General features: G+C 45.2%; 1 protein-coding gene and 1 long non-coding RNA gene across 5 annotated transcripts in view; one reads left to right on the forward strand and one right to left on the reverse strand.

Annotated features, from left to right (window-relative positions):
• LOC138784061 (uncharacterized) overlaps positions 1-27,038 on the forward strand; it is a 156,628-nt gene that overhangs the window by 105,339 nt on the left and 24,251 nt on the right. The gene's annotated exons all lie outside the window — the stretch shown is intronic.
• RSU1 (Ras suppressor protein 1) overlaps positions 23,872-27,038 on the reverse strand; it is a 108,157-nt gene continuing 104,990 nt past the window's right edge. For all 4 annotated transcript variants that reach the window (XM_069959538.1, XM_069959540.1, XM_069959537.1 and 1 more), the window contains exon 9: positions 23,872-24,716. In XM_069959538.1, the coding sequence (XP_069815639.1) occupies positions 24,614-24,716 (103 nt within the window). In that variant the 3' untranslated portion in view covers positions 23,872-24,613. The remainder of the gene's footprint in view (positions 24,717-27,038) is intronic.

Below are 27,038 nucleotides of genomic sequence, written 5' to 3' on the forward strand. Positions count from 1 at the left end.
TCTTCTATCTATCTCCTATCTATCTCCTATCTATCAAATCAAATCAAAAAGCTTTATTGGCAGGTCCAAGTTACACATTAGCATTGCCAAAGCATGGGGAGAATAGGGAGTTGAGGAAATGGGATTCACCCGGGGTCGGTGTACAGGGGTTCATGATGTATCATGGGGGGGGGGGGGGGGGGGGAATACATTCAGGGTCGGGGTATTGGAGTCCATGACCTATCGGGGTTGGGGTATCGGAGTCCATGACGTATCACGCTCCTCTGTCTATGGCAGGCAGTGACGTATTGTGCCACTATAGTCGCTGTGGTCTCTTCTTCTCCCAGCAGGATGGGCAGTTTCTCTTCCTCCTCCATGGTGGAGAAGCCTGGGAGGAGGTTGGAGAGTCTCCTATAGTGAGTGTCCCTCACTGCTGAATATTTGGGGCAGTGTAGCAGGAAGTGGGCCTCATCCTCCACGGCCTCCTGGTCGCACTGCTGGCACAGTCGGCTCTCCCTGGGGATGTAGCTCTGTCGGTGCCGCCCAGTTTCAATGGCCAGGTTGTGGGCGCTCAGTCTGTAGCGGCTCAGGATCTTCCGGTCTCTGGGGTTGGGAAGCTCCTCCAGATATGGGGCCAGTCTGTATTCCCTCTGCAGGCTCTGGTACACGGCCAGCTTCTGGGATGCTCTGACCTCCTCCCTCCATTCTTGGACGTAGTCTTCTTGTCTCCTGGTTATTTGGTTCCTGATCCCGGCTTTTGTGAGCTGGTATGGTGGGATTGTCTGGTTGGGCTGGGTTCCAGAGGGTATGTTTTGGGGCTCTGCTTTGCCTGGGGCCCCTTGGTGTAGCAAGGCTTTATGGTGATAGGAACCTTCACTACTACCATGTAGGTGACCCCAGAATGACAGCGCCCTCTTCTGGATAGTTAGGTGCAGGGGGAATCTGCCCAGCTCTGCTCTACAGGCACAGTTAGAGGTGCTCCGATGGACCTGGAGGAGATGCTTACAGAACTCCAGATGGAAGATTTCCGTTGGGCTGGAATCCCATTTTGACCAGTCGGGGTATGTGTGAGGACCCCAGACCTCGCTGCCATACAGGAGAATTGGTGCAATAATGGAGTCAAAGATTTTAAGCCAAACCCTGACAGGTGGCTTAAGGTGGTAGAATTGTCTTCTGATGGTGTAGAAGGTTTTGCAGGCTTTGTCTCTCAGCATCTCGATGGCAGATTTGAAGCTCCCCGTCTGTTCTATTATCAGGCCCAGGTAGGTGTAGCTGCTGGTGGGTGTAAGGGGCTGGTTGTGTAGTATATAGGTGGGGGGCCCAGGTAGGTGTAGCTGCTGGTGGCTGTAAGGGGCTGGTTGTGTAGTATATAGGTGGGGGGGGCCCAGGTAGGTGTAGCTGCTGGTGGCTGTAAGGGGCTGGTTGTGTAGTATATAGGTGGGGGCCCAGGTAGGTGTAGCTGCTGGTGGCTGTAAGGGGCTGGTTGTGTAGTATATAGGTGGGGGCCCAGGTAGGTGTAGCTGCTGGTGGCTGTAAGGGGCTGGTTGTGTAGTATATAGGTGGGGGGGGGGGGGCAGGTAGGTGTAGCTGCTGGTGGCTGTAAGGGGCTGGTTGTGTAGCGTGAAGGTAGGGGACCCGGCTGACTTTGTTTTCCTTCTCTGGAACACCACAGTGTTGGTCTTTTTGAGGTTGATGGGTAGAGCCCATGTGGTGCTGAACTTCTCCAGGATGGCTAGCTGGTCTTGGAGACCTTTCTCAGATGATGATAGGAGGAGAAGGTCATCCGCATACAGAAGGAATTTCACCTCGGTGTCATGGAGGGTGAGACCTGGTGTTGGGGAGGACTCCAGGGCTACTGCCAGCTCATTGATATAAATGTTGAAGAGTGTTGGGCTGAGGCAGCAGCCCTGCCTGACTCCTCGGCTCTGCTGGAAATAAGCCGTTCTCTTCCCATTTACCTTCACGCAGCATTGGTTCCCAGTGTAGGAACTTTTGATAACATCATAGGTCTTTCCCCCTATTCCACTCTCCAGCAATTTTAGAAGCAATCCTGGGTGCCACACCGAATCGAAAGCCTTTTTGAAGTCCACAAAACAGGCGTATATTTTTCCTTTCTTTGTGTTGTGGACGTGGCTCTGGATGAGGTGGTGCAGGGTATAGACATGGTCCGTGGTGCAGTGATGCAGGGTGTGGACGTGACTCTGTATGAGGAGGTGCAGGGTATAGACATGGTCCGTGGTGCGGTGATGCAGGGTGTGGACGTGGCTCTGGATGAGGTGGTGCAGGGTATAGACATGGTCCGTGGTGCGGTGATGCAGGGTGTGGACGTGGCTCTGGATCAGGCGGTGCAGGGTATAGACATGGTCCGTGGTGCGGTGGTTCGGCATGAACCCTGCTTGGCTTTTGCTGAGGATATTGTGCTGGGTGAGGAAGCTGAGGATTCTCTGGTTCAGGATGTTGTTGAAGAGTTTCCCCAGGTTGCTGCTGACACATACCCCCCGATAGCTGGCCGGGTCGTACCTGTCCCCGCTCTTGTGTATTGGGGTTATGACACCTTGGTTCCAGGCACGAGGGAAGTAGCCAGAGCTCAGCACAATGTTGTACAGTTTTGCTATGGCCGCCTGTATTGCTGGTGGGCTGTACCTGATCATTTCGGGGGGGATGCCGTCAGTACCGCTGGCTTTCTTACACCTTATAGTTGATAGTCTCTCAGAAATCTCCTGCAGTGTTATAGGTAAATCCAGAGGGTTTTGGAAGTCCTTCAGTATCTCCTCCATGGTCTTCAGTTTTGTTATAATTTGTTCTTGGTCCGGGTTCCGTTCCTCTTTCGGGATGTCTCCATAGAGGTCTCTGAAATATTGGAGCCAGATGTTGCCGCTCTGAATGTGGAGGGTGTTTTTCTTCCCCTTTGTGCCCAGGTGATTCCATAGTTCCCAGAAGGAGTTTTCTTGGAGGGCGTCTTGGAGCTGTGTGAGCTTGGTTAAGGTGTACTCCTGTTTTTTCCTTCTGAGAAGGGTTTTGTATTGCCTTTGTATTGTGTCATAGGCCTCCCGCAGTTTGGTGTTGTTGGGGTCCCTGTGCTTTTTATTTGAGGCCGATCTTAGGGTCTTCCGTACACCTTTGCACTCCTTATCAAACCAAGCGCTAGGATTTTTTTCTTTTGTCTTCTTGTGGCTACTCTTTTGCAGGTCAGCCATTTCTGCCATGGTGTAGAATATATTATTAAGATCCCTTACCGCTTGGTCCACTCCTTCTGGGTTACTCTGGTACACCTTGTTGTTAAAGTTGTTGAGCATCCCTTGGATTTGTGGTTCAGTGTGTATCTCTTTATACTTGAGAGACGACATCTTGGACCACTTGTAGGATGGATGTAATGGGAAAAGTCCGGCCTGATGGGGTTTTTGTCCCGGTGGTTTGTTTGTGGACTTAATATAAAGGACTATCTGGTTATGGTCCGACAGGTGTGATTGTGGATTGACTATGAAGGCCCCAATGTCTGAATGGTCCATATCTGTGATGGCGTAGTCCACTACACTGCTGCCCACATGGGAGTTTAAGGTGGTCCTCCTAGGGAGTCTCCCTTGGTGCGACCATTGAGGCTATCTATCTATCTATCTATCTATCTATCTCCTATCTATCTATCTCCTCCTATCTATCTATCTATCTATCTATCTATCTCCTATCTATCTATCTATCTCCTTTCTATCTATCTATCTATCTATCTATCTATCTATCTATCTATCTATCTCCTATCTATCTATCTCCTATCTATCTATCTGCTATCTCCTATCTATCTATCTATCTATCTATCTATCTATCTATCTATCTATCTATCTATCTATCTATCTCCTATCTATCTATCTATCTATCTATCTCCTATCTATCTATCTCCTATCTATCTATCTCCTATCTATCTATCTCCTCCTATCTATCTATCTATCTCCTATCTATCTATCTATCTATCTCCTTTCTATCTATCTATCTATCTATCTATCTCCTATCTATCTATCTATCTATCTATCTATCTATCTATCTATCTCCTATCTATCTATCTATCTATCTATCTATCTATCTCCTATCTATCTATCTATCTCCTATCTATCTATCTATCTATCTATCTATCTATCTATCTCCTTTCTATCTATCTATCTATCTATCTATCTATCTCCTATCTATCTATCTATCTCCTATCTATCTATCTCCTATCTATCTATCTATCTCCTATCTATCTATCTATCTCCTATGTATGTATGTATCTATCTATCTATCTATCTATCTATCTCCTATCTATCTATCTATCTATCTATCTATCTATCTATCTATCTATCTCCTTTCTATCTATCTATCTATCTATCTATCTATCTATCTATCTATCTATCTCCTATCTATCTATCTATCTACCTCCTATCTATCTATCTATCTATCTATCTATCTATCTATCTATCTATCTCCTATCTATCTATCTATCTATCTATCTATCTATCTATCTATCTATCTATCTTCCTCTCCACCATAAGGAAACATCTTGTAACCTGTCTAAATGATTATTTCCTGGCGACCATCCCTTCTCCTCGATTATCTGATGTGATTTCCATCTGCTGATCTGGGCGCCATGTGTTCTGGTGTCGGAGCGTTTGGCTGCTGGTTATGTGGGATACAAGACTAAAAGCAATCACATCAGACAGCCCCCCCCCCCCCCCCCAATAAACGCTCAGAACATCAATCATCAATCATGTCCCGATGCCGGATCCTCCTGGATCTATCGCTAATTGTTATGATATACTACCTGTGCTGGTATTACAGATAGATATATATATATACTACCTGTGCTGGTATTACAGATATATATATATATATATATATATATATATACTACCTGTGCTGGTATTACAGATATATATATATACACACACTACCTGTGCTGGTATTACAGATATATATATATACACATACTACCTGTGCTGGTATTACAGAGAGGTATGTGTATATATATATATATATATATATATATATACTACTTGTGCTGGTATTACAGAGAGGTGTGTATATATATATATCATACATATACTACATATATATACTTGTCATATAGATGAGGTGACAATATCCACTGCATTGATCACTTTCCATATACTCAGTGAGATCAATGCAGCCGCCAATGCGGCTCCTCCAGTTACCACGACTGTCGTCTACAATGAGTCTTCAAGCAAGGTGTGCAATCCCGGGGAACCGGAAAACTTCACCCCTCTTAAAGGGGTCATCTGGGCAAAAAAAGGGGTGAGTGTGGGGCAGTGACAGCATTGTAAACAAGGTAAAAGTCACCATCCTGATCCCCCACTGACAGTGACAACATAATAAACAAGGTACAAGTCACCATCCTGATCCCCAACTGGTCTCCTCTATTTCCTCTGACATCCCGGTCTTGTTTTTTATTTTTTTTGCATGAACTCCCCTATTTTTCTCCATCCTCCATCTTTTCTTCTTGGTGTCTCTTTGGGGGATCATGGTCTACTAGTCAGTCAGGCTTTTGCCTCTTGTTCTTGCTGACAAGTTCCATAACCTGCGGTCCAGCCCCTGCTGTAATTTACCATAAAAGTTCTAGAGTGGGAAGAGCTGAGCAGATTGATATATATATATATATATATATATATATATATATATATATATGTAGATTCAGTATAACTAATAATATATTCATTTCCAGCTCTGCTCATTCTTATGTAGAAGTCCAATGGGCAGTCCTATTATTAGTGGGTGGTCCTATTAGTAGGTGGTCCTATTAGTGGGCTGTCCTATTATTGTGCAGTTCTATTAGTGGGCGGCTCTATTAGTGGGTGTCTCTATTAGTGGGGGGTCCTACTTAACGGGCTGTCCTATTAGTGGGTGGTCCTATTAGTGGGCGGTCCTGGACTCCTGAGGTCAGAATGAGCAGAGTTTCAAATGAAAAATTCTTGTTCTATTAAATTTTTTGCCATAAATATCTGTATATATAAATCTGCTCGGCATCTCCTGCTCTATAACATGGCGCCTGCAGACTGGATCGGATTATGACAGATCCCAATAAATTCTGGGCCGGTTAATTTCTGATACAGAACTCCAGATCTTCTACATAGACACTGAATATAATGACCACATAGTGACTGGCCACAGCCACCACTAGGGGGAGCTCACTGCATACAGTCTATACCTTTTGTAATATCTGCTGTACTTTCATCAATCTTTCCCTTTCTACTCCTCCTCCGCTCTCACAGCATGCAGTCTCAGCACACCTGTCACTGCTGAGCAGTAAAAACACACAGCACACCTGTCACCGCCAAGTAACAAAAAGTCTTAGCACACCTGTCACTGCCGAGCAACAAAAATACACAGCACACCTGCCGCTTCCGAGCATCAAAAATACATTGCACACCTGTCACCACTGAGTAACAAAAATACTTAGCACACCTGTCACTGCCGAGAAACAAAAATACACAGCATACCTGTCACTGCCGAGGGCTTCAAAACTCAGTTTGAATACAGTTTGTACACAAAGTGGTTAGGGCTCTATTAATTGCAGAAAATTTAGGAGAAGAAGAAAGAAAAGGGATCCTAGTATATGGATCACAGTATAGAGATCAGGGAGGGACACAGCTGCATCCCCTCTTTTTTCATTTACTATATTACTGTAATGTAATGTACCATAAATCCTTACACTGTAATCCCTAGTGAGATCCCTATACTGTGATCCCTTTACTGTAACACCTAAACAGTGATCCCTATACTGTTACTGTGAACTCTGTAATCCTTATACTGTGATCCATATACTATGATCCCTTTTCTTTCTTCTTTTACTTATTCTTCTCCTGATTTTCTGCAATTAATAGAGCCCAAACCACTTTGTGTACAGACTGCATTCAAACAGAGTTTTGAAGCCCTCGGCAGTGACACGTGTGCTGTGTATTTTTGTTGCTCGGCAGTTCCAGGTGTGCTATGTATTTTTATTGCTCGACGGTGACAGGTGTGCTAAGTAGTTTTTTTTTAACTTGGCGGTGACAGGTGTGCTGTGTATTTTTGTTGCTCGGCGTTGACAGATGTGCTGTGTTTTTTTCCTGCTAGGCAGTGACAAGTGGGCTAGGTATTTTATTTACTCGGCCATGACAGGTGTGCTGTGTATTTTTGTTGCTCGGCAGTGACGAGTGTGCTGTGTATTTTTGTTGCTCGGCAGTTACAGGTGTGTTGTGTATTTTTGTTGATCAGCAGTAAAAGGTGTGCTGTGTTTTTGTTGCTCAACAATGACAGGTATGCTGTGTATTTTTGGTACTTGGCAGTGGCAGGTGTGCTATGCATTTTGGTTGCTCAGCAGTGACAGGTATGCTGTGTATTGTTGCTTGGTGGTGACAAGTGTGCTGTGTATTTTTCTTGCTCGGCAGTGGCAGGTGTGCTGTGTGTTTTTGTTGTTTGGCAGTGACAGGTGTGCTGTGTATTTTTGATGCTCATCAGTGACAGATGTGCTGTGTATCTTTCTTGCTTGGAAAGGCATAAAAAAAAGAAAAATTGGGGAGCGATCTATTCTCTAGCAACCAACATTTAACCTTGATATCCTTGAAGTAAGTTGGTTACTAACGTCTCGGAGGGGAGATTGGTCAAACTCCCCCCGCCGCCAGGAAATCTCGTAGCCGCAATACAGCCAGTCGATGTTGCACTTCTCAGTGAAGGACAGGATTTCTCCCCAGATCTTCTATGCGCAGCCTATTGAGTCTTCTATCGTGCTTTACAGCTAGGACCGGAGCAAATTCCTCGATCACAGTGATTTGAAGATAAATTCGGTGATTATATTAAAACAACAAATTTATTCTTTGTCCAACGCGTATCGGAATACCCAATTCCTTCATCAGGGTCATAGTAGCAAATAACTGACATACACTTTAAAAATCCCACTAGCTCCTTATTTCTCCTCCCCTTTACATTACTGCCGGGGCAAAATTTGCAATCTAATTCATATAACATACATTTATAAAAACACACATATACATAAATATCTCAACTCTATTAGACAACAATATCAATAAAATTCATACCCTTTCTATCATCTCATTAAGTCCATTGGGTACCAAAGTGTCTAATATCCAAAAGCTCTCTCTTTTGCATAACCTATTAAATCTATGCAGCTGAAAAGTTATCCTTTCTATTGGAAATACTTTTAATCCACTATCATCTCCATTGTGAAATTGTGAAAAATGACGGGAAACACTATGTTTGGGGAATCTATGTTTAATATTGAATCTGTGTGCATTGACTCTCCGTCGTAGAGATTGAGTGGTTCTTCCCACGTACCGGAGGCCACATGGGCACTCCAGGACGTAAATAACAAAACCTGAACCACAGTTTAGATGATCTTTTATAATTATCTCCTCGTCTGATCTTTCCCCTTTTACCACTTTAGTGCCTTCTGTAATATCAGGACATGTTTTACACATTTTTTCCTACATTTATATATTCCTACTTTCTCCCCCATACTTTCTTTTTCCTGATTTTAATCTTGGGTATGATGGTGCTATCTGTTGTCCAATTGTTTGTGCTCTTCTAAAAATCATGCTGGGACCCTCACCGATCACCTCACTCAAGAACGGATCCCTCATTAAAATCAACCAATTTTTCTTTAAAATATTTTTTATGGCTGTATGATTGCTTGAGTATTTGGTGATGAAATTAACATTATTTTTCCTTTTTTCTTGTATTTCCTCTCTTTTCTTCATCTCGTTTCCCTTTTATATACATTTTTCTGTTTAGTCCACTAGCTTTCTTTCTAGCCCCCTCTAGGATTTTTTAGGGAATTTTTTCTGTAAAAACCTTTTTTCTCGAATTTTTGTTTGTTCCTCAAATATATCTTCTTCTGTACAATTCCTTTTTATCCTTGCTATTTGTCCGAAGGGAATATTTTCTTTCCATATCTTCAGATGTTCGCTGCTAAAGTGTAGGTACCCATTCGCGTCAATCGGTTTAAAAAAAGTTTTAGTATTAATATCACCATTTTTAATATAAATTGACAAATCTAAAAAGGCTTTTTCCTCCTGACTTACATTTTCACTAAATTTAAGACCCCATAAATTATCATTAATAAAAATCATAAAATCTTTAAGATCATTGTCTGTTCCACTCCATATAATTAATAAATAGTCTATGAATCTCCCATAAAAATTAACAAATTTATTAAAACGACTCCCATAAATAAATTCTCGCTCAAACATCCCCATAAAATTAGCGAAAACCGGCGCGCATTTTGCGCCCATTGCGGTTCCGAGGTGCTGAATAAAAAATTCTTCTTCAAAACTGATATAGTTATGTTTTAAAATAAATTCCATACTATTTACAATAAACTCTTTTTGTTCTAGTGGCATAAATACATCTTCCATTAAAAGACTTTTGATGGCTTGCAGACCCTTCTCATGAGGAATATTCGAATACAATGAAGCTACATCTAAAGTTACTAAATAATTATTAGATTCCCATTTAATTTCCTCTAATAAAGTTAAAAGATGGCCCGAATCTCGTAAATAGGATGGCAATGAGCCTACATATTTTTGTAATAGTCGATCAATATATTCTCCTAGATGGCTGGTAAGAGAACCCACTCCAGCTATGATCGGCCTTCCAGGTGGTCTCTCCAGACTTTTCTGTAATTTAGGAAGAAAATAAAAATAGGGAGTTGAAGGGTTATTCACCACTAAGTATTCCTGCTCTTCTTCAGGTAGAACTCCATTCGCTGCACCTTTTTTCACTAAATCTACTAATTTTTTCTGAAATATTGTTACTGGGTCACTGTCCAATTTGTGATAGTAGTATTATCTCTTATAATTCTGTATGTTTCTTCTAAGTAACACTCCTTGTTCATTAAAACAACCCCCCACCCTTATCTGCTTGTTTGATTATTATTCTGTCATTTTTCTTCAGTGATGTTAGTGCTTCTCTTTCTTTTTTCTTTAGCTTTAGGTTTTTCTTTTTTCCTTCATACCTTCTAGATCCCGTAGGTCCGCAAGTACCATCTCATAGAATGACTCTATAAAATTACCTCTACTCTGGATTGGATAAAAAGTAGATTTCTTTTTTAAGCCAGAGGGAATGGGAGTGTTTAAAAGCCCATTGGCTGCTTGATCTGGATCCAGGTGCTCTAAAACGCTTTCAGAAGGAATTTGAGAAAAAATTGGAATCATATCCTTCTTCTTGTTAATGGCAAAAAATCTCTTCAGAGTCAACTTCCTTATAAATTCATTTAGATCTAGAAAAGTTTCCAACAAGTCCATATCTGTTGAAGGGCCTAGAAGACAATCCTTTCTTTAATATTTCTAGTTCTTCCCAAGTAATCTGGTGTGAAGACAAATTAAAGGCTGGTTACTCCTGGGAACATATCTCTTTCTTTTCTTTTCCTATTCTTTGTTTTTTTCACACGTTTTCCTCCTCGTTTTCTTCTCCTTCTGCCTCTAGTTCTAACCTTTTTCTCGTTCTTATCCTCCAGACTGGCATAAAATATTGTGTTAGTTTCTTTGGGCTTTTCAGAAAAACCTGAGTCTCTTCTATTTTTTCTATAGTGGGTCTTGAGTTCACTTCTACTTTATTTTTTCTTTCCATTGAATCTCCTACCTTTTTTTCTAATCTGGTAATAGTGAGTGGCTGTGGTGAATGGGATAGTGTTCTAACTTTCTGTTCTGACAGTGTAAGCGGAAGACCTAAAAAGGAGGATGTTAATGCATCATGCATAGTCTCCTCTTCTAAGGTTTCTAATTCCAATACAGGGACATTTATTTCTATATTAGATCCAACTCTATTAGTCTCCATTGGCTTCGGAATGTACTTCCTAAAATTACTATTATACAAGGTTCTTGATGTTATCTTTGTTCTTGGTACGTAGGGAGGATTACGTTGGGGTTTACTTCTATTCCAGTATTGCGAATGTTTTTGATATTGTTGTCTAATAGAGTTGAGATATTTATGTATATGTGTGTTTTTATAAATGTATGTTATATGAATTAGATTGCAAAAGGGGAGGAGGAATAAGGAGCTAGTGGGATTTTTAAAGTGTATGTCAGTTATTTGCTACTATGTCCCTGATGAAGGAATTGGGTATTCCGATACGTGTTGGACAAAGAATACATTTGTTGTTTTAATATTATCACCGAATTTATGTTCAAATCACTGTGATCGAGGAATTTGCTCCGGTCCTAGCTGTAAAGCACGATAGAAGACTCAATAGGCTGCGCATAGAAGATCTGGGGAGAAATCCTGTCCTTCACTGAGAAGTGCAACATCGACTGGCTGTATTGCGGCTACGAGATTTCCTGGCGGCGGGGGGGGAGTTTGACCAATCTCCCCTCCGAGACGTGAGTAACCCACTTACTTCAAGAATATCAAGGTTAAATGTTGGTTGCTAGAGAATAGATCGCTCCCCAATTTTTCTTTTTTTTATGCCTTTCCATGTTGGACCGGTGACTTGGATCCTCCGGAGGGTGTAGCGATCCCGACAGAATTGTGTTATTAATCTCTTCTACGTTGGTCTGCAGTGAGTGGTGAAGCTTCACCACTCACCAATTGTGAGTGTTTTATTTCCTAGAGTCTTGTTCCAACCATAGGAACGTTACCGCTCCCAAAGTGCGTTTTTTTTTCTTTTTGTTTTTACATAGGTTATCTTTCTTGCTTAGCAGTGACAGGTGTGTTAAGTACTTTTGTTGGTTGGTGGTGACAGGTGTGCTGCGTATTTTTGCAGCAGAAACCTGCCAATCACAGCACACATGCAAATGGCTAAAAATGCAACAGCCAGTAGAAACTGGCAGCTCCTTCATTCATTGCCTGACAACATTCACAGTCACATGTTCCCTATAGGCCAATAGAAGATGGCTGTGGATGTCACTGTTAAAGGGCCAGTATAAAATTTGCTCTTAAAGGGCAAGTACTGAATTGACTTTTAAAAGATCTGCACTGAATTTGCTCTTAAATAGGCTAGCACCAAAGATGATCTTAAAGGGCCGGGACCAAATTTGATCTTACAGGGCCGGCAGCAAAGTTGCTCTTAAATAAGCAGTACTGAATTCACTCTTAATGGACAGGATTAAAGTTTCTCTTAAAGGGGCACTCTGGAAGTTTCTTTTAAAGGGGCACCAAGCACTATGTATTTTCTCCTGGAAATACACCTCGAATACCTTTACTATTCCCTAAATTACTGCCCCCTATGGACAGCACCTGCTTCTGCGCTCTAAGATTGTTGCAGTTATTTATTTTTTTATACATTTATATGAAATTATTAAACTGACATCAAAGCAAACAAGACACGACCTCAGCCCTTAAAGGCGTCCTCCACTCCATTGACTGAAGCTCTGTAATATCTGGAGGAGCTGCCACTTTATAGTATTACGGCTCCGGGGGCGGCGAAAGGTTAATTGCTTAAGAAGAAGGTTGATCTGCGTCGGGCGCAGTTACGGGGATGGATCAGATGTGAAGTGATTGATCAGGGGGTCTATCCAGGGGATTGTTCAATGACACTTCTGCCGCCCTTAATAGATAATTCTATGCGATATGCAGGCGACATAAATCATAGGCCGCGCTCCGGCTGCCGCTTCCTTCATTTAACGTCTTTATTGCAGAACTGAAGACATATAATCCATACCGTGACATAACAGCGTATAAAGCACCATATAAACAACTGGCCGCCTGTGTATTAACACCATCTTCATATTCCAAAAGAATCTATAAAATGGATTGATTAATGGACGGGATGTGAGTGCGGTGTATAGTGAGCGGCGCCGGCGGCCGGGCTGGAAGGAAGCAATGGAGGGATGAATTAATGGAGCCGCATACAGTCAGGACTGTCAGCACAATGGGGTTTGGTGGCCGCCACAATGCCCAGTGACTATGGTGCCATGTAGACCGGGTCTGGCAGATCAGCTGGAAGAGTTACCAGTCACCAGTGATATCGTATGGCCCAGTATGCCAGGTCGGCAGTGCACCATTGTGCTATAGCTATACTACTGCAGGTATATGGTCCGTGCACACTGGATATATCTGCAGGTATATGGTCCGTGCACACTGGATATATCTGCAGGTATAAGGTCCGTGCACACTGGATATATCTGCAGGTATATGGTCCGTGCACACTGGATATATCTGCAGGTATATGGTCCGTGCACACTGGATATATCTGCAGGTATATGGTCCGTGCACACTGGATATATCTGCAGGTATATGGTCCGTGCACACTGGATATATCTGCAGGTATATGGTCCGTGCACACTGGATATTTCTGCATGCTTGTATGCTTACTGATCAAAAAACACTGTCTGATTCATGGATTATCAGAGTGATACAAGATATCTGTGTACTGCATGTATGATCAGTGACCTGATCTCCCTGTGCCATGCACCAGCACCACCTGGACCCCCTGTGCCATGCACCAGCACCACCTCACCCCCCCTGTGCCATGCACCAGCAGCACCTGATCTCCCTGTGCCATGCACCAGCACCTCCTGACCCCCCTGTGCCATGCACCAGCACCACTTGAACCCCCTGTGGCGCGCACCAGCACCACCTGATCTATACGGCCAGGCACCTATTGCCTTGTATCACTTCTCTATGCTGTGGTCATAGCTTCTACTCTAGGAATAACCCCTTGTATACTGTTATATATATATATATATATATGTGTGTGTGTGTATATACTGGAGGACATCTTTAGAGGTCACAGTCGTCTCATGGTGACAACCCTCTTCCTTACGCCTTATAGTGCAGAGGAACATCATAGAGGGGATGTGCTGTCCAGAGAGGAGGCGGCTATCCTCCCCCATTAGTCACCAGGCTGCGGGGGTCCGCCGGGACTCATCGCTCAGGTAAGCAGCACATTTATACAACTCACCAATAAATACGCCAACAGGTAATTAAGTCAAAGTGTTTGTAGAGCGGCTGTAATAAGGTAGTGTCCCCCCGGGGAGCGCGCGGCACTGGAACACTATGGCGGTAAAATGCCTCCTCTGCAACCTTCCCCTTAGATTTGTCTGTATAGGCAGATATTGTACCCAGTAATTGTAAGCGGACGTGAAAACCGAGAGTGAGAGTAATGACCTGGAGGTGCGGAGGGATCTGTAACACAGCGAGTACCCAGAGTAATGACCTGGAGGTGCGGAGGGATCTGTAACACAGCGAGTACAGAGAGTAATGACCTGGAGGTGCAGAGGGATCTGTAACACAGCGAGTACCCAGAGTAATGACCTGGAGGTGCGGAGGGATCTGTAACACAGCGAGTACCCAGAGTAATGACCTGGAGGTGCGGAGGGATCTGTAACACAGCGAGTACCGAGAGTAATGACCTGGAGGTGCGGAGGGATCTGTAACACAGCGAGTACCCAGAGTAATGACCTGGAGGTGCGGAGGGATCTGTAACACAGCGAGTACAGAGAGTAATGACCTGGAGGTGCAGAGGGATCTGTAACACAGCGAGTACCCAGAGTAATGACTTGGAGGTGCGGAGGGATCTGTAACACAGCGAGTACCCAGAGTAATGACCTGGAGGTGCGGAGGGATCTGTAACACAGCAAATACCGAGAGTAATGACCTGGAAGTGCGGAGGGATCTGTAACACAGCGAGTACCCAGAGTAATGACCTGGAGGTGCGGAGGGATCTGTAACACAGCGAGTACCCAGAGTAATGACCTGGAGGTGCGGAGGGATCTGTAACACAGCGAGTACCGAGAGTAATGACCTGGAGGTGCGGAGGGATCTGTAACACAGCGAGTACCGAGAGTAATGACCTGGAGGTGCGGAGGGATCTGTAACACAGCGAGTACCCAGAGTTATGACCTGGAGGTGCGGAGGGATCTGTAACACAGCGAGTACCCAGAGTAATGACCTGGAGGTGCGGAGGGATCTGTAACACAGCGAGTACCGAGAGTAATGACCTGGAGGTGCGGAGGGATCTGTAACACAGCGAGTACCGAGAGTAATGACCTGGAGGTGCGGAGGGATCTGTAACACAGCGAGTACCCAGAGTAATGACCTGGAGGTGCGGAGGGATCTGTAACACAGCGAGTACCCAGAGTAATGACTTGGAGGTGCGGAGGGATCTGTAACACAGCGAGTACCCAGAGTAATGACCTGGAGGTGCGGAGGGATCTGTAACACAGCAAATACCGAGAGTAATGACCTGGAAGTGCGGAGGGATCTGTAACACAGCGAGTACCCAGAGTAATGACCTGGAGGTGCGGAGGGATCTGTAACACAGCGAGTACCCAGAGTAATGACCTGGAGGTGCGGAGGGATCTGTAACACAGCGAGTACCGAGAGTAATGACCTGGAGGTGCGGAGGGATCTGTAACACAGCGAGTACCGAGAGTAATGACCTGGAGGTGCGGAGGGATCTGTAACACAGCGAGTACCCAGAGTAATGACCTGGAGGTGCAGAGGGATCTGTAACACAGCGAGTACCCAGAGTAATGACCTGGAGGTGCGGAGGGATCTGTAACACAGCAAATACCGAGAGTAATGACCTGGAAGTGCGGAGGGATCTGTAACACAGCGAGTACCCAGAGTAATGACCTGGAGGTGCGGAGGGATCTGTAACACAGCGAATACCGAGAGTAATGACCTGGAGGTGCGGAGGGATCTGTAACACAGCGAGTACCGATAGTAATGACCTGGAGGTGCGGAGGGATCTGTAACACAGCGAGTACCCAGAGTAATGACCTGGAGGTGCGGAGGGATCTGTAACACAGCGAGTACCGAGAGTAATGACCTGGAGGTGCGGAGGGATCTGTAACACAGCGAGTACCGATAGTAATGACCTGGAGGTGCGGAGGGATCTGTAACACAGCGAGTACAGAGAGTAATGACCTGGAGGTGCGGAGGGATCTGTAACACAGCGAGTACCCAGAGTAATGACCTGGAGGTGCGGAGGGATCTGTAACACAGCGAGTACAGAGAGTAATGACCTGGAGGTGCGGAGGGATCTGTAACACAGCGAGTACCCAGAGTAATGACCTGGAGGTGCGGAGGGATCTGTAACACAGCGAGTACCCAGAGTAATGACCTGGAGGTGCGGAGGGATCTGTAACACAGCGAGTACCGGGAGTAATGACCTGGAGGTGCGGAGGGATCTGTAACACAGCGAGTACAGAGAGTAATGACCTGGAGGTGCGGAGGGATCTGTAACACAGCGAGTACCCAGAGTAATGACCTGGAGGTGCGGAGGGATCTGTAACACAGCGAGTACCGAGAGTAATGACCTGGAGGTGTGGAGGGATCTGTAACACAGCGAGTACCCAGAGTAATGACCTGGAGGTGCGGAGGGATCTGTAACACAGCAAGTACCCAGAGTAATGACCTGGAGGTGCGGAGGGATCTGTAACACAGCGAGTACCCAGAGTAATGACCTGGAGGTGCGGAGGGATCTGTAACACAGCGAGTACCGAGAGTAATGACCTGGAGGTGCGGAGGGATCTGTAACACAGCGAGTACCGGGAGTAATGACCTGGAGGTGCGGAGGGATCTGTAACACAGCGAGTACAGAGAGTAATGACCTGGAGGTGCGGAGGGATCTGTAACACAGCGAGTACCCAGAGTAATGACCTGGAGGTGCGGAGGGATCTGTAACACAGCGAGTACCGAGAGTAATGACCTGGAGGTGCGGAGGGATCTGTAACACAGCGAGTACCGAGAGTAATGACCTGGAGGTGCGGAGGGATCTGTAACACAGCGAGTACCCAGAGTAATGACCTGGAGGTGCGGAAGGGGTTTGTACAGGATGCACAGGATTACAAGAACACAGCGCCTCTCCTGTCCTCAGGCCGTGTGTGGTGTTGCAGCTCAGTTCCATAGAGGTGAATAGGACATAAGTTGTAACCCCGCACACCACTAAGGGCCCTAAGAGCTCCCGATAATCACCCCCTCATCCTGTTGTTGGTGGCAAAACACCTTTAACTCTAGTTCTGAGCTCTGATTTATATTGAAGGGCTTTACCGGGACAGAATTCACTTTTTATAACTAAATAAAATGAATCATACTCACCGACCCCGATTCCCCGCTACGTGTCCACACTTATCACTGCTGAAAGTTGTCCCAACCCATCACTGGCTGCAGTAGTGTCGTGTCTCAGTGACTATGAGGTGACGGCTCACAGGAACCAGCCGGACCGGGAGCATTCTGCAGCTGTGGGGGGAATTAGGACAGGTGAGTATGACGGCTTTTTTATGTTCTGAGGGGTACTGCAGGCAGAAGCATTTCACTCACACATAACTTCTTATATCTTGGATGTAAACAAGTCCCTGGCTGGCTTTATCTGCAACATTGTAGCCGTCTCAGAAGGGGAGGGGGAGACAGAGAGAAAAGTTCACACACAGATTTCAGCAGAAAGCAGCAGCTGAGAACTGGGGGAAGGAGACTGAATAGATAATAACAAGTATGGAAGGAATTGTTAGTCTCACCATGGGCAGCGACATATCAGAAGTTTTGTCCACTTTAATGTATGTCCCTTTGTGCACTGATCTCCCTGGCTTTCCCCGGTATCTCACTGATCCGTCCTGCTGCTCGGCCGCTTCAGGGACCTGGGACTGTGACAATGCAGGACACTGCTGCAGCTGCTGATTGGCTGAGCGGCCCTGAAACATCACAACACCAGGTGCCTGAAGTGGCCGAGCAGCTGGACGGATCAGTGAGATACCGGCGGGAAGCAGGGAGGTACGGGCACTTTATTATTTTCAAATTATCTATCCCCAGAAAAAGACTAAAGATGAGCGCCCCAATAATCTGCCCCCAGACAACCCCTTTGTGGACATTCCCTTTAAGCAGCGCCTTTGTCTTGTCATGTGATAATTTCCCTGCAATCCTTCATAGGGAGCGATCTCTGGCGTCTTCTCCGTACGTGCCGGCTCCATCTCTCTCAGTGTGACCTCTATTAGCGGCCCGAGCTGTATACAGGGGAGGCATGTGATAACTATTTACCATAGAAGATGACTTGTATTCCTATGCAGGTGGCGCACAGGATTTCTATCCGCCACCATTATCATTAGTGAGGGCTCCGCAGACGCAGACCCGCCGCCCTTCATCTCCCGCAGCCGAGGAGGAAAAAACTAATGAGGATCTCAAGATTTCCAATTTATACCGAGAAGAAACATCACTATTATGATGGTGGGAATGGCGCGGTACAATGGCGCACACATGGCCGCCGGGTTAGTACTCAGACCTTTGTGTTTTAAGGAATTCAGACGACTACAAAAATATCTGGAAATAAAAAAGATTCTAAATCCTCGTCCGGGCGAAAGTGGTTTCATTGTTATCTCGTCTCCGGGTTAAGAAGACGCGTCACTCAGCTTTCTATAGACTCTGAGCGACACATCTATAGTGTGTGGTGTGTATGACATGTATGGTATGTGTATGATATGATATATATGGTATGGTATGATGTGTTTAGTATATGTATGGTATGTGTATGATATATAAGGTGTGATGTGTATGGTGTGTATGATATAGTGTGTATGGTGTGATGTGTATGGTATGTGTATGATATGGTATGATGTGTTTAGTATATGTATGGTATGTGTATGATATGATATATATGGTATGGTATGATGTGTTTAGTATATGTATGGTATGTGTATGATATGTAAGGTGTGATGTGTATGGTGTGTATGATATGGTATGATGTGTTTAGTATATGTATGGTATGTGTATGATATGTATGGTATGATGTGATGTGTATGGTATGTGTATGATATGTAAGGTGTGATGTGTATGGTGTGTATGATATGGTATGATGTGTTTAGTATATGTATGGTATGTGTATGATATGTATGGTATGATGTGATGTGTATGGTATGTGTATGATATGATATATATGGTATGGTATGATGTGTATGGTATGATGTGTTAAGTATATGTATGGTATGTGTATGATATGTAAGGTGTGATGCGTATGGTGTGTATGATATAGTGTGTATGGTGTGATGTGTATGGAATGTGTATGATATGATGAGTTTAGTATATGTATGGTATGTGTATGATATGTATGATGGGTATGGTGTGATGTGTATAGTATGTGTATGGTATGATATGTATAGTATGATGTGTATGGTATGTATGATATGATGTGTATGGTATGTATGATATGTATGGTATGATGTGTATGGTATGTGTATGATATGTATGATGGGTATGGTGTGATGTGTATGACATGTGTATGGTATGATATGTATAGTATGATGTGTATGGTATGATATGTATAGTATATGTATGGTATGGTGTGGTGTGATGTCTATGGTATGTATGATATGTGTATGATATGTATGGTGTGATGTGTATGGTATGTGTATGATATGATGTGTTTAGTATATGTATGGTATGTGTATGATATGTATGGTATGATGTGATGTGTATGGTATGATATGTATGATGGGTATGGTATGATATGTACAGTATGATGTGTATGGTATGTATGATATATGTATGATATGTATGGTATGGTGTGATGTGTATGGTATGGTGTGATGTGTATGGTATGTGTATGGTATATGTATAGTATGATGTGTATGGTATGATATGTATAGTATGATGTGTATGATATGTATGGTATGATGTGTATGGTATGGTGTGATGTGTATGGTATGTGTATGATATGTATGATGGGTATGGTGTGATGTGTATGACATGTGTATGGTATGATATGTATAGTATGATGTGTATGGTATGATATGTATGGTATGGTGTGATGTCTATGGTATGTATGATATGTGTATGATATGTATGGTATCGTTTGTATGGTATGTGCATGATATGGTATGATATGTATGATGGGTATGGTGTGATGTGTATGATGTATATGGTATGATGTGTATAGTATCGCCACAATCGTACCAATACAATAATGAATTAATAGGTATATAGCGATCACTGGTCATGGAGGGGCTGGCGGGGACTTCCCCTTCCTCTGTCCAACCACTAAGATGCTGCAGTTACCGAGGTTTAAAGGGGTATCCAGCCTGTATAAACTGATGACATCCTCAGGATAGGCCTAGATATTAGACTGGCGGAGAGTCTGACTCTGCCCCCCCGCTGACCATTTGTTGGAAGTGGCCATGATACTTTATGGTAATTGGGCCTGTGAAGTCTCTGCCCCTTTAAGCAGCTGATTACCTGGGGTGTCTGAAGTTGAACCCTGATAATGTAATACTGACCATTTGAAGGAGTGGCAATCAGTTTTAAGGAATAATCCCTTTAAGGTCCTCTGGGGTCACATGACCAGTAATACTACATATAATTCACATCATATAAAACCATAACTAAGAGCAGCGACCCATTACGTGACCGTAGGAAACCTCTCCTCCCATCCCCCGTGTCTCCTTCTTGGTGTCTACCATTCCCCCCGTGTTACTTTCTTGGTGACTACCATTCCCCCCGTGTTTCTTTCTTGGTGTCTACCATTCCCCTATGTTACCTTCTTGGTGTCCACCATTCCCCCCGTGTTTCCTTCTTGGTGTCTACCATTCCCCTATGTTACCTTCTTGGTGTCCACCATTCCCCCCGTGTTTCCTTCTTGGTGTCTGCCATTTCCCCCCGTTTTTCCTTCTTGGTGTCTGCCATTTCCCCCCGTGTTTCCTTCTTGGTGTCTGCCATTCCCCTGTGTTACCTTCTTGGTGTCAGCCATTCCCCCCGTGTTTCCTTCTTGGTGTCGGCCATTCCTCCACCTTTGAGCCGCTGCCGACTGGTTTGGCCCCATTCCTTGTATCCCGGCGTATTTTCCTGTTGTTTTCCGCTAGCAGATACTCCATGGCTCATGCATACAGATTTGTTGTCTTTGGACGTTGCTTGTCCATTTGCCGCGGCTGAGCAGACACTTTCACAACCTTAACTGTGCCCTGGTGGCGCTGATGTCCGGCTTCCTTCTCTCCTCGTTCTGTTCAAACAAGATTAATGAAAACTCAAGAGAAGTTACTGAGCGCGTTACGGAGATTTCAGCTCTGGAATAATGCAGAATGTTTTAATTCTTTTACTTCCCTTCATACAGAGAGAAAGAAACAGTGAAATTCTGTCCGTCTTCCGTCACCATGGGGAGAGCCGACCTGTCATGTCAGCGCTTGCGGAGCTATTACATGCACAGATATCAAGCAGGAGGGAGTGTATACAGGTGAGAGGGAGCAGTAACAGGCAGAATATATGTGTAGGTATATACAGGTGAGAGTGGACAGTAACAGGCAGAGTATACACTCAGCGGCCACTTTATTAGGTAGACCATGCTAGTAACGGGTTGGACCCCCTTTTGCCCTCAGAACTGCCCCAATTCTTGGTGGCATAGATACAACAAGGTGCTGGAAGCTTCCTCAGAGATTTTGGTCCATAGTGACATGATGACATCACACAGTTGCCGCAGATTTGTCGGCTGCACATCCATGATGCCAATCTCCCGTTCCACCACATCCCAAAGATGCTCTATTGGATTGAGATCTGGTGACTGTGGAGGCCATTGGAGTACAGTGACCTCATTGTCATGTTCAAGAAACCAGTCTGAGATGATTCTAGCTTTATGACATGGCGCATTATCCTGCTGAAAGTAGCCATCAGATGTTGGGTCCATTGTGGTCATAAAGGGATGGACATGGTCAGCAACAATACTCAGGTAGGCTGTGGCGTTGTAACCATGCTCAATTGGTACCAAGGGGCCCAAAGAGTGCCAAGAAAATATTCCCCACACCATGACCCCACCACCAGCCTGAACCGTTGATACAAGGCAGGATGGATCCATGCTTTCATGTTGTTGACGCCAAATTCTGACCCTACCATCCGAATGTCGCAGCAGAAATCGAGACTCATCAGACCAGGCAACGTTTTTCCAATCTTCTACTGTCCAATTTCGATGAGCTTGTGCAAATTGTAGCCTCAGTTTCCTGTTCTTAGCTGAGCGGAGTGGCCCCCGGTGTGGTCTTCTGCTGCTGTAGCCCATCTGCCTCAGAGTTGGCCGTACTGTGCGCTCAGAGATGCTCTTCTGCCTACCTTGGCTGTAACGGTTGGCTATTTGAGTCACTGTTGCCTTTCTATCAGCTGGAACCAGTCTGCCCATTCTCCTCTGACCTCTGGCATCAACAAGGCATTTCCGCCCACAGAACGGCCGCTCACTGGATGGTTTTTCTTTTTCGGACCATTCTCTGTAAACCCTAGAGATGGTTGTGCCTGAAAATCCCAGTAGATCAGCAGTTTCTGAAATACTCAGACCAGCCCTTCTGGCACCAACAACCATGCCACGTTCAAAGGCCTCAAATCACCTTTCTTCCCCATACTGATGCTCGGTTTGAACTGCAGGAGATTGTCTTGACCAGGTCTACATGCCTAAATGCACTGAGTTGCCGCCATGTGATTAGCTGATTAGAAATTAAGTGGTAACGTGCAGTTGGACAGGTGTACCTAATAAAGTGGCCGGTGAGTGTATGTAGGTATATACAGGTGAGAGGGAGCAGTAACAGGCAGAATATATGTGTAGGTATATACAGGTGAGAGGGGGCAGTAACAGGCAGAATATATGTGTAGGTATATACTGGTGAGGGGGAGCAGTAACAGGCAGAGTATATGTGTAGGTATATACAGGTGAGGGGACAGTAACAGGCAGAATATATGTGTAGGTATATACAGGTGAGAGGGAGCAGTAACAGGCAGAATATATGTGTAGGTATATACAGGTGAGAGTGGACAGTAACAGGCAGAGTTGGACAGTAACAGGCAGAATATATGTGTAGGTATATACAGGTGAGGGGGAGCAGTAACAGGCAGAGTATATGTGTAGGTATATACAGGTGAGAGGGAGCAGTAACAGGCAGAATATATGTGTAGGTATATACAGGTGAGAGGGGGCAGTAACAGGCAGAGTATATGTGTAGGTATATACAGGTGAGAGTGGACAGTAACAGGCAGAATATATGTGTAGGTATATACAGGTGAGAGGGGGCAGTAACAGGCAGAATATATGTGTAGGTATATACAGGTGAGAGGGGACAGTAACAGGCAGAGTATATGTGTAGGTATATACAGGTGAGAGGACAGTAACAGGCAGAATATATAATCTCTTGTATCATTACAGACACAACCAGTGACAGTGTACACAGCCAATCTGACACCATCATTTCTTCTATCATTACAGACACACACACGTATATATATTTATACATACACACACACACATATATATATATATATATACACACACATACACATATACACATACATACATATACACACATCTTCATAATGCAGAAGACACCATACAGAAGTGAATTGTTTATCTATAAAGAAATAATAAAGTGACTCTGCGGCGTCATTCGGTCTGTGAGGTTTTTATTACTTATGTGAAGTGAAGTCATCAGGAGACGTTACACGTGAGACAAGATCAGTCCAATCACTTGCAAAGGGTTTTTGAATTGAACCTGGAATCCAATCGGTTTCTATGATCTATTTCTCCACTTTTCCTCGTTCTGCTTTTGCATAATTTCCCTTGTGGCTTTATGATAAGAAGCAGTGCATCAAGTGTGCGGCCTTCACCCCGGGCCCCTCATCCCTCGCCTCCTCCCACCTCGGGCCCCTCGCCTCCTCCCACCCCGGGCCCCTCACCCCTCGCCTCCTCCCACCTCGGGCCCCTCGCCTCCTCCCACCCCGGGCCCCTCACCCCTCGCCTCCTCCCACCCCGGGCCCCTCACCCCTCGCCTCCTCCCACCCCGGGCCCCTCACCCCTCGCCTCCTCCCACCCCGGGCCCCTCACCCCTCGCCTCCTCCCACCCCGGGCCCCTCGCCTCCTCCCACCTCGGGCCCCTCGCCTCCTCCCACCCCGGGCCCCTCACCCCTCACCTCCTCCCACCCCGGGCCCCTCACCCCTCACCTCCTCCCACCCCAGGCCCCTCACCCCTCGCCCCCACCCACCATTTTAATACTGACGTCTTCTTACAGGGGTCTTTGGGCCCCATTGGGACCGTACACGACTGCTACCAGCAGAGCGAAGACCCCGATCACAGGCACTTAGAGGATATAAAACAATATATAAAAAAATATAATAACACTAATAGATAAAAATGTCAGATTACACATCATTCCTAACTAATAGAAGAGTAACAGAGAATACAGCTTTATGTTACAGGAATTATACAGTGAGCAGCGAGGGTTAACGGTGGTGAGTGCACAGTATACAGGATGCATAGCTAGTAAGGCCTGGGCTCCTCCAGCACAGTATATAGTATACAGTATATAGGATGTATAGCTAGTAAGGCCTGGGCTCCTCCAGCACAGTATATAGTATACAGTATATAGGATGTATAGCTAGTAAGGCCTGGGCTCCTCCAGCACAGTATATAGTATATAGTATATAGGGTGCATAGCTAGTAAGGCCTGGGCTCCTCCAGCACAGTATATAGTATATAGTATACAGTATACATAGCTAGTATGGCCTGGGCTCCTCCAGCACAGTATATAGTATACAGTATATAGGATGTATAGCTAGTAAGGCCTGGGCTTCCCCAGCTCAGTATCGGGAAGGTCGGCAGGGCGGGGGTCTCGGGGTCTCGTCCTCTTCTTGGTTTCTCCTCCATGAAATAAATAGAAGTGATGAGACTCATGCAGCACGGGGGTGAGTGCCGAGCGGCCGGCCATCCATCACCTACTTATTCTTGGCGGCCAGGGGTTTGCGGCTGATCTTCTTAGACTTGTCATTGTTCTTCTTCGGGGGCTCCGGGTTCGCTTGCATGTGTCTCCCGTACAGACTAAGAAGAAGACACAGAAGGATCATGAGATTTAATATAATAATCATGTGATATAATATAATAATCATGTGATATAATATAATAATCATGTGATATAATATAATAATCATGTGATATAATATAAAAATCCTGTCATATAATAATCAGGTCATATAATATAATAAAATAATCCTGTCATATAATAATATAATAATCAGGTCATATAATATAATAATCAGGTCATATAATATAATAATCATGTCATGTAATATAATAATCAGGTCAAATAATATAATAATCAGGTCATATAATATAATAAAATAATCCTGTCATATAATAATATAATAATCATGTGATATAATATAATAATCAGGTCATATAATATAATAAAATAATCCTGTCATATAATAATATAATAATCATGTGATATAATATAATAATCAGGTCATATAATAATACACACACAGACGCTTTGTGAATTTGTGTCCACATGTTGGCAGCTGGTGGGGAAGGGCGGTTTGCCATTAGGACACACACACGGACATCCTCCCTTACACACGTACATGGACGTACACACACACACACACACACACACACATCCCAGCAAGGAAAGGGTTACACTACCCACTGGACTTCTTAGATGGAAAGATTTCCCTTTCAGGCACAACATGGATCCTGACCATCCCCCATTCTGCCACATACTAGACCCAACCCCATCCTGTGTCTTTCTGTCTCCTTTACTTGAGACAGATTTGCCCTAACAACGAGCACAGAGCAGCAGATTGCAGAGAAGTGAGACACCTAGTGGCCAAGACTTGAGAGTTTTATTCTGGGGTAAGGAGTCATCTATGGTAAATGAATTGATGGACAAACATATTAATAATAACAGACACATGATAAATGGCAGGAAGTGACCCCATAAACAATACGATTCTGGCTCTCTGCAGCTGCCACTAGGGGGAGCTTACTGCACTCAGCTTAATGATAACACTGTATATTACAGGCTCCCCCTAGTGGTGGGTGCAGGTATCCAACATGTTATCACGTCACTATATACATCACCAACCACTATAACAGTATATTCACATGACATGATATGAAAAGATGGAGAATCCCTCTAAGTTATTCTCTTCTGTACAAAGATATCAGACTACAAACACGGCCACTTAGAGAGTAAGAAGTTTAGAGGAATTCTATTAATGGGTGACTCTGATGTCGGGGGTCAATGTTCTTGCACTAACAGGCCTGACGGTTACTACAACTATCCCCACCATCCTCCTCCTGGGTGTAATAGTTACTGTACCCCATAGACTGAGCCCCTCGGCTTCTCCATTGTACTATACACAGTAACATCTGACAGGACCGCCGCACAATGAAGACATCGAGCAGAAGAGGCCGCCCAGGGCTGGAGTAACGCTGTCAGAATCTTGCCGGCTCTTCCCGCATGATTGATTGCCCAGACACGGCCACCATCACATCAATGCCACATTAATAAGTACTAGTGATTACATGTGACAAACTATCCTGCAATTAGAGGAGCGGGCACCAGGGGCAAACACTCTGACAGGAGGTAATTGATGGAAACATCCGTCACGGGTGACTGCCCCCAAAGACGCCCAGCTACGCGCTCTCTAATTCTACAAGAAAACTTTTATCAGATACAGAAAATTCCAGGAACAAGAGTACAAAATTCTCTCCCAGGTAAGAACCATAGGGGGCAGTATGATAGAGAAGCTGGGGGGGGGGGGGGGGATGGGCTTCACTGGAGAGTACCGCCGGGAAGGACGGGAGAGTACAGCCGGGAAGGACGGGAGAGTACCGCCGGGACGGACGGGAGAGTACCGCCGGGAAGGACGGGAGAGTACCGCCGGGACGGACGGGAGAGTACCGCCGGGAAGGACGGGAGAGTACCGCCGGGACGGACGGGAGAGTACCGCCGGGAAGGACGGGAGAGTACCGCCGGGAAGGACGGGAGAGTACCGCCGGGAAGGACGGGAGAGTACCGCCGGGACGGACGGGAGAGTACCGCCGGGACGGACGGGAGAGTACCGCCGGGACGGACGGGAGAGTACCGCCGGGAAGGACGGGAGAGTACCGCCGGGAAGGACGGGAGAGTACCGCCGGGAAGGACGGGAGAGTACCGCCGGGACGGACGGGAGAGTACCGCCGGGAAGGACGGGAGAGTACCGCCGGGAAGGACGGGAGAGTACCGCCGGGAAGGACGGGATAGTACCGCCGGGACGGACGGGAGAGTACCCCCGGGAAGGACGGGAGAGTACAGCCGGGAAGGACGGGAGAGTACAGCCGGGAAGGACGGGAGAGTACCCCCGGGAAGGACGGGAG

This window comes from Dendropsophus ebraccatus, chromosome 2 (genome assembly GCF_027789765.1).
Source record: "Dendropsophus ebraccatus isolate aDenEbr1 chromosome 2, aDenEbr1.pat, whole genome shotgun sequence".
Taxonomy (NCBI): Eukaryota; Metazoa; Chordata; class Amphibia; order Anura; family Hylidae; genus Dendropsophus; species Dendropsophus ebraccatus.